The sequence below is a fragment of the Ylistrum balloti genome, unplaced genomic scaffold (assembly GCF_031769215.1).
Source record: "Ylistrum balloti isolate Yb309-2 unplaced genomic scaffold, AGI_CSIRO_Ybal_v1 Utg370450, whole genome shotgun sequence".
Classification (NCBI taxonomy): Eukaryota; Metazoa; Mollusca; class Bivalvia; order Pectinida; family Pectinidae; genus Ylistrum; species Ylistrum balloti.
The window spans coordinates 1808972-1821709 of record NW_026782299.1 but is presented as its reverse complement, the minus strand read 5'-3'; the positions used below and the strand labels follow the sequence as shown (position 1 = coordinate 1821709).

Below are 12738 nucleotides of genomic sequence, written 5' to 3'. Positions count from 1 at the left end.
TTTACATGTATTATTGCACCTTGTTGTAAAGAAAATAGATTACACATTGTATAATTAAATAATGTGTAATTCTATAACACAAATATAATCAACACTTACTTGATTTCATATATATCACACCGGCATTAAAAAAAATATCTACAATACTAGTAACAAGTTGCAAGTTTTTTCCAAAACACACTTCAGTTGAAACTCGTTATCTCGAAATCGCTTGTGTCTGAATTCCATTTGTTTACTTAAGGACTGTGATCGGGTACTTTGCTAGATTTAGTGCTCGGACAATACAGTGCTGAGAATATTTTTTCATTATAGAGTCCATATATCTGTTCGTGATTTGTTAAATGTTGCCTTTTTCATTTTCATTCATTCACAGCAAAGTCATCTTAATATGACCTGTAGCTTCATACATCGTTTCAAAAGCAAATTTTAGTTTTATTTTATTGTCATTTTGTAAAATATATGATCTATATGTGCTTTGTAAGAAAGAGGAGTACGATAGTGTACCCGGAATAAAATGAGTATAAATGTAGTTAACTGGTTTTGTTATTACATGTTTTGTTATTTGGATGAGTTAACAGTGAAAGGAGAAAGTAGAAATCTATTTTTTGTGTTTATTTACTGTCACTTTAAACAGGTTCAATTACGCTGCTTGTAACACGATGTACAGTGCTTTCGTAGCCCTACTTTCAACGCCAGGAAACTGATATCATCAACCTTATATGGACACTTTATTTGAGTCGAAATTCGGACAAGTAGACAAATTTTCATCGAATTTCGAGATAACGAGTTTCGACCTCCCAAAAAAACACTCTTGAAAATTAATGACTTTACAGTGACCGCTGATAACGTAAAACCTACTAGGGAAAATATATCCTTACTAAGGAGGTAGCAAATGGTCTTTGTTGATATTGCAGCACCATCTCTTCTACACTTAGTGGAAGGTATTGCTGCAGATGAATAATATTGTCATACAGAAAAAACCATGGCACGATTTTAACAACAATAAAAACCATAACAATTAAAAACAATAAATTCTATAAGAGCAAAACTTTATATGTTTCAAATAAACAATACCAAGTAATCGGCAAAAACTTTTAATACTTACAAACAGAATCCTTCCCAGCCATTATCAATTGGCGTTTTTCTTCAATTCCATTCAATATTTTTCACTAAACGCCCCTAGTAATCCCACAAACCCTACAAGGTACTTTGTCACAGTTTAAGTACAAACATAATTAATTTCTGTTGGAGAGGATGAGAACTGTTTCTAACAGAAATTCCAATCCTTCATGTGATTTTCTTCATGATTTGTTATCATAATACCTTTAGTCTATCAACAACTTTTTTCCTTATGAATGTGGCATCTAGATATTTCTAAAACAGAACTAAAATATTTAACTGCCTTTCATGTAATATCGTAGAGTCATGTTTTGTTGAACAACTTTTCATGAAATTTAGATATACCCAGGTAATTTGTCACATACTTTTAGCCATCAAAAGCAAATATCATTTATATAGAAAAGCGATTTACATACCATATAATGCAATATACACTTAAACCATAAATCAAAGATAAGGCTTATCTTAATATCTTGTAGAATGTTTTGGTTGAGAAAAAATGCTTTGGATTGAGAGAGATTGTTTTAGATTTATGTGAATACACATTATAGCCGAATTTAGATACGGTTTATGAAGCTTGAACCTCCCCACCATCTTCCTCCTCACTGTTGGCTAGACTGGGTAGCGGACCAAGTTGTACAACTGCAGTCAACACAATTTCAAATACCTTGTTTCTCAGCTCTAAACTTTCCTGGTAGATTTCTACAAAGTTAATGTGTAAAAATAATTGATTACCATTCTATTTCATAAAATTAAAAATTAAAAAAATTAAAATTATCAGAGTTATTACATGAAAAAATCTCTCTGTTTGAACCAGAAGTGTTTGGTTTTACATGTACATACACATTTGTCTTTCTGGAAAATAAGGGTTTTTCTTCTTATTGATCATGACAGAAACACTACAGGAACATCATACCTTTGTAGTATTATTAGGAAATACATATCAATATAAGCTAGTGAAAAACTGCAAATGATAGAAAACATGTTGAAAACAAAAGTTGATTGCCCCAAAATTAATTTTGCTTACTATGGAGGTAAAAGTACACAGAAAAGTATGTAGATACAGGTTTACGTAAATACAAATTAAACAGATTTTAAAGGGCACCAACTCGAATTTTCATATGAATTCACAAAAGATTTATACTATAGTTCTTAAAAAATAGTGTTGTTAAACTCTAATTGTCATAATCAACGAGGACCATCCGACCTTCAGCCATTTTTATTTTTCTTGTCAGTCTCAGAGTTGAGCAGGCACTAATTGTTACCATATAAACATAAGAAATTTGAAACCGATTCATCCAAAATGTCTCAACAAATAGCAACAAAAACTTTCGTTGTAAAATACAAGATGGCCACATGTCAGCCATTTTTTTTTTTCTGATCAGTATCAAATTTGAGCTGTCGCCACCATGGAACAAAAGAACGTTCTCATGAAATATGAGGAAGATCCCTCTAGTCTACAGTATTTAAAAAAATATAGATACCACGAATTTATAAAGATGGACATGCAGGCTAATACCTGGTATTGCCAATCTGATTTTTTTTTCTGCATATATTTCAAATCTAAATCATCCCAAATCTCACGACGAATGAGAGTATGTGTGTCATTGATATTTTGGACTATTGACTGCACCTTTATCTCATATATGTGTTCAAGATTAGAGCTGATTTTTAAAAGATTTTGTCTTGTTTTTTACTTCTACATGAGAACATGGCATTTTGAGCCTGTGTTTTATCATAGGGATAAGTGAATACTTACCAGGATCCACACTGCCCCTATACTTTCTAAGGACATCCATGGTCGGCCAAGACAGAATTACGATAGTTTTCTCAATATCCATTTCCCACTTTCCACGCAGGCAATGGTTTACCTTAGAGGAGGCAACTGATACCCCGCCAATCCGCACCCTGAAATTACGAATTAAAGAATATACTACTGACTCAGCTATCTTGGCCCCCAATGTATTGAATTATGTGATAAATATGTGATTAATGAATTTAAACTTTAAAAAGTTATTATGAATTTTAAATTGGAATATCTGAATAGGTTGAGGACCTTTAGTAATATTTATCAGGATAATTGAGTTCGTCTTTTACTTTCAACAACACTTGGTCAAGATCTGGTTGGTCGTCTTGTTTTCGTTTTTACTTGTTTTATGTTGATTTCACAAACAAAATAATTTTACCTTGATGGTTTCAGGTATTCGTTAAGCAGGTACCGATATCGTGCCAAGTTTTCGTTTGTGTCCTCTACAGTTATGCCAATGTTGGACATAGAAAGAACTTGGTGATCTGGGCAGAACATAAAACAACATTTAACATATTAAGTTCTCAGTAACATAACAAGTGGTGATAGAAATCAGATATTCAGAATTTGATAACATGGCATTCCTTCTTCTATATAGTTTGTATAGATATCTAATAATCTTATTAGATGGGTCAGTTTTTTAACAAGACGGTATTTGATATGACGGAGTGAATATAGACCACTGTATGATGTTATTATTGGTTAGACACAATGCATTATTTACCTTGCTGAAACGGTTCTGATGATTCAACTAACAGAATGTCGCAACCTCCCAGCCACTTCTCCATACATATTTCCGGAGTAGTTTTGAGCCAATCTCGAGCCATGTCTGCACACTCAAATGTGAGGATGGCCAGAAGACTGGCCTTGTTCCATGTACCTCTGGTCACGGTCGTGATCTTAAGTAGAACATGACATTTCTGAATATACAGCATAAGTCTTATGGCAAGTTTTAAATTTTACTCACAATGCCAACAATGAAACTGAATTTGCATTTATCTAAACACAACTCGTTTAACTTGAAGATCTTCACTCAAATACTCAAATAGCATGAAGAAGTAAAGGCTAAATCACTCCTCATTTTAATTTTATGACATTCTCACAAATTTCAGCTCAATGCCGCTAGTGAAATCAAAAAGACGTTTCAAAATTTCAAAATGTGTTAAGATGACAGTCATGGCGGCGATATTGGACTTTGTTGACTGAACATTCCCGCAAATTACTAAGTTGAACAGACGTTGTTTAATATCTATTTTTCAAGATGATGGCCACATTGGATTTTGGGCAAACCTAAAAACATAACAACGCTTGGTGGACGTAGCACGATGATGTATGTAAATAGATATGGTCTCGGCATTTCAAAAACAAAAGGATAACATGTAGACACTTTAATGTTACTTGCCTTGTGCTGTAATGCAGACAGATACCCTTGGAACTTTTCAAGCCCAGAACTGTAATTTTTCATTGAATTGACAAACTCCTGGCGCCGAGAAGATTGAAACCTGATCAACATAAACACCTTGCCTGTGGCAGTCTCTTCTACCTCCTGAAACATAGATTCATGTCTGCATCATACGTTATGCTATAGTGTAGTTCTCCGATCCAACAAAATTTACCTCTTACACAGTACCCATAACAATATCAAAAAAATCAAATGTGATTTTGCCAATTTTTACCAAATCATTAAAACAAGAAACAAGAAAATGCATTAGCCAGTACTCACAATATTACCCTCAGCTGCCCCTTGACCAAACAGTTCTTCATAGCTAGGGAGAAGTACCTCATCATCATGTATGTTGTAACCTTCAGCTTCATCGTAAGGAGCAGGTGGAGCAGATGGCTCTGGCCGACTCTGACCTCCATTTGACGTACTCGAATCTTGAGTAGCAGATGTTGTATTCCTTTCTTGACCAGGAGTCAAAATCGATGTTTGCGATACAGTTCGGCTGTTTGTAGGTTTAGCAACACAGGCAGTAGATTTTGTCGAACCAGAAATGGTAACTGATGTTTGCACTGGAATGGGACTGTTTGTTGGTTTTGTAGCAGAGGTAGTAGATTTTATTGGACCGGAAGTGGAAGCTGATGGTTGAACTTGAGTTGGATTGTTTGATATTGCAGCAGCATTTGCTGTTTTTGTTGTTCCAGAGATAGGTGGACTGCGAACCTGTACGGCTGCACTCATCTTATTGGTTGCTTTTTTCGGTGGGGGTTTGTATGTGTAGTTTGGTACAAAGACACACATTGGTGTATAAGAAACATATTCTGGTATTGCATTGTCAGTTGACCTATTGAACTTCTCCCAGCCTCTGTTACACCTGGTGTGGGTCAGTGCATTAGAAAGGTCAATCACTGCAACAAATAAGATCAAAGCAAAATCAACAACTTTAAAATAAAAGGTCAAAACGAAGGTCACAATAAATCCAAGCAGGATATTGGTACCCACCATTGAATGATCCATGTATGGTAAACTAAAAAGACAATGATAATCTTTAACTGCCAGATCTAAGATGGCAGTCTGTCATCCATGTTGTTTTTTCTTATTAGTTCTAAAATCAAAAGAGCACAAATAAGAATAACCTACATATAAAATTTGAGACTGCTCAATTCAGCACTTTTCCAGTAAAAGGAATAACACTATAAATATCAAAATTCAATATCCCCACTTGTTGACTAGAGTTTTTCTGACAAACCACATAATCAGTAGTGTACAACTAGGGACCACGGACAACCAGGGTTTGAAACAAATCCATCAAACACATTTTACGAAAAAGTGATAAACCATAACCGTTAAAATCCAAGACGGTCATCTGTCAGGTTTTTTTTCCTGATCTTTTATGCACAACTAGGGACCACGGACAACCAGGTTTTGAAATTTGAGAACAATCCATCCAAAACATCTTACGCAAAAGTGATAAACCATAACCCTTAAAATCCAAGAAAGGGTTTTTTTCTGATCAGTTATGCACAACTAGAGACCACAATCAATCCAGTATTTCTCTAAACATAGTGATAACAAAAACCGTTTAAGGATGGATGGATTAATGGATGTATCAAGAGTTGTTTGAATATCCCAGCATCTGATGGCCCTATGGGCTAAGAAAAATCAATGAAAAGGTCACCCACCAAACAAATGCAAGGCCAAAGCAAGGTCTGCTACTTCAAAGAAAGGTCAAGGATCACCAAAGGATACACCAAGAGAAAGGTTAACCACCAGTCAATAACATCAACAGGCAGAGTCAAAATAAAAGGTCAAAGAAAAGGTCATTCATCATAAAAGAGAAAATTATAGGTTGTAGGAAGGTCAACTACTTCAATAAACGAAGTCAAAATGAGAAACCAGGAAACGAAAAGATCAACTACATGTACTATACAAGACAGTTTCAATGGAAATATATCACTCACCAGGAATGTTTGATGTAGTAGCTCTCCCTGCTGGTGTTGCTTTTTTGTAGCCCTGTGGTACAGTACCAATGGTGATGGGTAGCCAGAGTACCAGATCACCACCACTCAGGAAGGAAATGTCAATGTATACCTGAAAATATAAATATTCAAATTTATCCATTAATTATTCCGTGTCAAGCACTTGAAATTTGAAGATATTGATTGGCAAAACATTTTAACAGAAAACATACACTATCAGAGGAATACCCAATCATCCAGTGACTGACTAACTATGTGACAGTATCTCTGAATTTCCCTATCATATTATCGACAGAGACCAAATGAAAATTTAGGAGTTTGAAAGACTATGCACAAATAATACTTATGGTATATACAAAATTTAACTTATTAGGAAATAAAAATAACCGAATGTAATGTCATCTTGAGAAAATCAAGAGTAATTACTACTCAGGTAAATTCGACATAATTGATTATACCTTTGTCTTTACCTGCAGATGTTGACCATGACTTAAAATGACCTTGATATCGTTGATACTGATTTGGACACAACATATCGTTTAAATGTAACCTTGACAATTTTATTAATCAATCCTATCAACACACAGACCTTGATAAAGTACGAGACATTTAGACAGAAAGAGGCTCTTGTCCGTGTAGATGGAGGAACGGCATCTATATGTACCAGCTCGTCCTTCCAGCTCCTTGTATGTCTCTGTTAATCACAGAAAGAATATCTTAATTTCTGATCGTATTCTGAAACATTTTTCGTGGTTCATTTTAACATGCCTATATTTTAAATATATTTTCTATAGGTTTCAGTTGACTGTAATGATGAATTGGTGGTATCTGTCAATCTTTACCTAAGAAAGTAATATAAAAAATAGATATAATTGGCTTTAACAGTGGAAACAACAAAAATATGTAATGTTACATATATTAGAGGGATGAGGAAAACTACCGCAGAGCTATAGTATTTGTTATATATAACATTAATATATATATTATACAAGCCTACGGACCATAACTCATAACCCCGACTCAAAATTTGAGGTGAGTATAATGAAATATTGAAATATCTACTACAACAGGTGGGTGTTATTCTACTTTCAATGCGTCAATGAATCATCAAAATTATTGTAAAAACATAAATATCATACCATATTTGGTATAACATGTAGAATGATTTGATTAACTTTGACTGAAAGGGCACTTCACATACTCATGGAAAATTAGTCGGACAGGTTAATTCAACTTCAGAATATTTTTTTTATTTTAGCAAAAACAGGCCATACAAATTTGTTATTCGGTATTTCGTTTAGTCGAGTAATTTATTTTCCAAAACTAAAAACAGATTTGCTGAAGCTCGTGTGTTTAGTAACTTTTGAAAAAAACTGACTCGAGTGAAAGAAATGCCACAAACACTCCTTGTGTAACCTCTTTATATATCACAGCTGTCTTTATTTGATAATGAAAGTAAATAAGATGGAAGTAGTCTTATTATCATTCAAACTAGTGTCAATTTCTGACCGTCACCAATGCGCTATTGCCAATACATTTGCAATCAATAATTGTTTTTTTTATAAAGATGTCACGGCTGTCCCAACTTGACAGACGACGGGCTCTTGCAATGTTCATGAGACGTAGCACTCAGCAGCAGGCCGCTACTCACTTTCCAGTTCCCAAATTTATTCCAAGTCTATTAGTTTTACATCTCAACTCACGTCAAGATCGGATCATTTGGATTGCCTAAAAGGAATCCGTCAAAATGCACCCAAACACTATGAGAAATAGACTGCGAGAGGCAAATTTACGCCCACGTCACCAGCACATTGGTTGTCTCTGACACCTCAATTTTGGCACGTTACACGCAATGGTTGACAGCACATGTACCAACACGTTTTCCCATAGCATTGAAGGTCCATGCACTTCGATTTGCGTTATATCGAACAGAGTGTCCTGCTGTCACTTTGGTTTTCCGGAAATCTGAACACAGAAGTTAACTATTGCATTTCACATTAAGGCATATTGCTTTAAAATATCATTTTATTAAACCTTAAAGTTCAAATTGTGTTTCTTTGCCCTCTTCGTGTATATATATATATATCAATTGATATATCACATTCTGCTCAATTTACCTGTTTGATTGGATCTGACCCAGTTTTGGTGTAGATCACGGTGTCCTCTGTTTCTGTATCACCATTTGCTTTATATGATACTCTCTGCACCAAGGAGACCTTCAGCTTTCCCAAATCTTTCGAGGAAGCGTTTACAGCATCCACTTTACACAGAAAAAAAAACATCGGTGAAGATGCAAAAACAAAAACATTTTAGGTAAGATTAATTTTATCGCAACACAATAAAAGCATACAAGGATACAAAATGATTTATCTTTTTAGAAAAAAAAAAAAAGAGGTTCACTACATATTGCCATAAACACAAGTACGGCAATTTTCGTATTTTATATATATAAAGGAGCCACAACCAATCGGAAGTAGAAATAACATTTGTTGAAGGACAAAATAAAACAATTATTTATCATAGCTTTAAAGCACTAGTCATTTAGTACCATTGACTTTTCCGTTAAATACCAACCTGTTACGGGTATAGCCTCCCCAGCACAAAAGCCAGTTCTGTGTACATTCGCTGTCAAAGTTACTTCCCCAGCATCACCAAATCCGAGTATCTTTGACAAATGTGTTGATTTTTTCTTGGTAAGTGGTTTCTAAAAGACAATTATCTTTATAAGTTTTTATTATATATACCTAATTGTGTACGTGAACACATTTCTATGAATAATTATGTGATTTTGTTTGGAACTACAGGGCAAATTATAGTCATACATCAGATATCGTCCAGGAGTTTAAATTTAAAATCTGAGTCTAATTTTTTTAAGGCAAAGTAAAAAAAAATTTAAAATAAATTTTAAAGAAGATTTAATGGTCATCTGATCGAATATTTAGACAAATATCGTGGGAAACGGACACTTCCACTTCAACATTTTTCTTATTTTGGCAAAAAAAATCTGGTCTTCTTTGTTACGTATGTCACGATGCAATCTGTGACATCATTTTAAAACATAGTATCACAATAGGTAATATTACAGGTAAGTTATATGCATAAATATTACATCATCACAGTATATATTCACTGAAACACAGAAACTATGTGATAAAAAAGAGAACATAGTATAGAAGATATCTGATGTTAATCGATGTCAAGTGCTCAAAGACAGAATCGGGGTAGTGAATTCAAAAACACACACACGTCAGTGAATTGATAGACAGGTCCTCTTTCAAAAAACATTAAAATCATAAAAGACAGGATGTATGGCTAAAAGACTGTTCCAGAATAAAACTTCTCTGACATATTTGTTACAGTAATGGACTATCCAACTTCGATTACACCTTTTGAATAACAAGTCTAAGTATATTTTTCACGTGCTGATATTCCTATTCATCTCGACAAATTCTCAGTCACTTGTAAGATTGACTCAAGTCTGAAATAACAGTGAATATGTCACTAATATTACTTACAGCATAATATTGTAGATTTATATCCACATCGTCAATAAAGGTTACGCACTTATCACTGACAACATCTCGCCATGGCAATGGTCGCGTAATCTTCAGGTACAGCCAGTAACGTGTACAGCCTCGCTTTCCCTCAAAGGAGGATGGCATTTTATCAGTTGGCATTCGAAAGCTGAATGGATACTCATGTACTCCTGCTTCCAAAGTTGTTTTTTGAAACACTGCAATTTAAGTTCCATCAGATTTGAAAGCTTGGTTTAATGACTACATATCAAAAGGAAGTGAGCGCCATTATCATGATAATGAATAAATCTAACATTTGTGTTACACAATTAGAACGGTTCTGGTAACGCACAACACATCAAACACATGTCATGCACGCACAGTGTGCACATCGTACACACACACACCCTCACACCCTCACACATCATCACACACACTATACGGCATCTAACACACGACTGTGTAGTAGGATCGCACATTTTGTGCTGTTTAGGAAATATGGTTGGCTAAAATATTGAATATTGAATATAGATGAACTCTATCCTACATTTATCTATAAGTAATTTCTAAATTTATATCAACCACGATAGAATTGCACATCTGTGCAATAAAACCGCACATCATGCGATAACTTATTTCGTCTAGTTTTCCTCTCCTTTTTTTGACCTCCCCTTATTTGCCGGACTAACAGAAATGTCATTACCAGTATCACATATTTGTATAATTCTCCATCATAAAAGTGCCTGGATACTTTTACAGTACTCATTTGTAAGCTGCGATTTTGCAGCATACCAAGTACTATTGTTGTTCTAAATTGATATTGAATAACTATGAATGAAATGTTAAAAAGTAGAAAATTGACAAACTGAGTAAATGTTGCCCTATGATCCATGCCATGGTAATTATTATTGAAATTGTCATATGAAAATATCAATTAAACTGTCTAAAACTATATGTTTTCACTCGGAGAATTATTCATTAATATTTATAATGATTAAGAATTTACATTGAAACATGTTGATTTCCTAGAGCTCAATTTATCATATTTCAAACAAATGGTCAGATAATCACACAGTGGACAGAAACACATAAAGTTTCATCTTTGACCAGATGACTTTGAATCCAAATACCAAACCTGTTGACGTTGATCTTTGGTCAGTTGAAGCTTTATAATGTCATAACAAAACTTTCCTTTATGAAAATCTTCAAAAATTTATCTTGACCTTTGACATTGATCTCTTTGACGCTGTAACCTTGACATTTGGTCATTTGATTTTTGTTTAATTCTGACAAACTATTATTCACTATGTTGTTTCACTACGTCAAAAGAAAATGTTCATCAGCGAAAAAAAAGTTCCTACATTAGACCTTGACCTTTGGTCCTACGCCTGGTCCTCATCTCTGACCTTAAGTCTGTTAGATGACTTGTTTAATTCATATCAACTTTGCTTCACAATGTCAATGAAAAGTTCATAGGAGAAAAGATGTAATATTCCTTGACCTTTGAACCCAAAAACCTTGACATTTGATCTTGATTTTTGCCCTCAGTGTGTATTTTTGTGAATTAGAATTTTTTACAAAATTTCGAGTACATCGCTCACTAAATACTGTGTTATCGCACAGGAACTTAATAATTCCTGTATTACAGAACCTTATTTAAGTTATCCCTGCAATTTGATGATGTCCACGTGTCCATTTTCTTGACTTATCAATTCAGCTAACGGTGTGGACAGGCCTATAAAAGTCAGAATCGTCATGCTAACAAATGAATACTTGAACATTCTTACCTACTGCTTTCTTCTGGTTTGTGTACTTTTCTCGGGAGATAAATTTTAAGTCGGGTGCCCTCGCCTCGACGCTGCTTTCTGTCCACTTGACGTATGTTTCTCCATTCAAACTGACAGCGACGTCATTTACTGTAACGCGCTCAATTACATGCACGCGCCATACTCCCTTCACCTCCTCCCCAGAGCGATAAACTTCCTTACCGCCATCCGTCTGTATAGTTATGTCCCCAATTTTACCCATCACTCGCGATCGTAAATCAGTTTTGTCAATACATTGAGTATCCGAGCTAAGCTTGACCGACGCTTGATATACTCCCCTTTATTTACATAGTGATAACCTGAGTTATTTAACCTACTTTCGGTTTGCGTGCAAAATATATATACAACCACTGATCGGGGCACGGAGTCTGTCTGTAAATATTGCGACATACCACTATTTGTAATAAGGAAAGGACGAAAAGCACGTGGTAATGATGGTAGGATGTCACTATTGACATTGATTAGATAAAACCAATAAGTAATGTGATATTTAATCAGATGTTTATGCATATTACCTGAATAATTGATTTCACCAAACTTTATTAACAAACATGTTACTATGACACTGATGAAACATTACCACAGTCTTACCATTATCAATAGTTCAGTTCACTTTCTAATACAGTATTTTTTTAACCTTTTCACCAAACTCCAAAAAAATAAACAAAAGGCTCAAGGGCCTTAACAGTCACCTGAATCACAATGCTTCTTGTAACATGACATTGCATTGATCATTTTAAGAAACGTAACATAACTTTTTAATTATAGTGTACACATAAAGCAAATGTAAATTGTGTATACCTTAACTGCTGCCCTATGCTAAAGCTTCTGAATTTTTGAAATTTCAGTCAATTTGACCAATTTTTTGCCCTGCCCAACAGCCCCTGGGGGTTAGTCAAGGTCAATACGTGCATCTCATCAAACAGTCAGCTTATGCTTATAATCCTATACAGGTTTGAACATTTCCAATAGAAAATAAACAAATAATGTTCAAAAATATAATTTTCAAATATAAACTGTCATGGGGGAAATGTGAGACCATGGGGTCCTG

At 34.5% G+C, this 12738-nt stretch overlaps 1 protein-coding gene across 1 annotated transcript; it reads right to left on the bottom strand.

Annotated features, from left to right (window-relative positions):
- Positions 1-1687: 1687 nt before the first annotated feature.
- Positions 1688-11889, bottom strand: LOC132554899 (uncharacterized). Its single transcript, XM_060219230.1, has 12 exons — positions 11649-11889; positions 9862-10079; positions 8921-9050; positions 8464-8606; positions 6936-7040; positions 6329-6458; positions 4650-5275; positions 4312-4472; positions 3651-3808; positions 3306-3411; positions 2879-3027; positions 1688-1821 (listed from the first exon to the last, which is right to left on the bottom strand). The coding sequence occupies exons 1-12, from the start codon at positions 11887-11889 to the stop codon at positions 1688-1690; spliced, it is 2301 nt and encodes a 766-aa protein (XP_060075213.1).
- Positions 11890-12738: the final 849 nt, after the last annotated feature.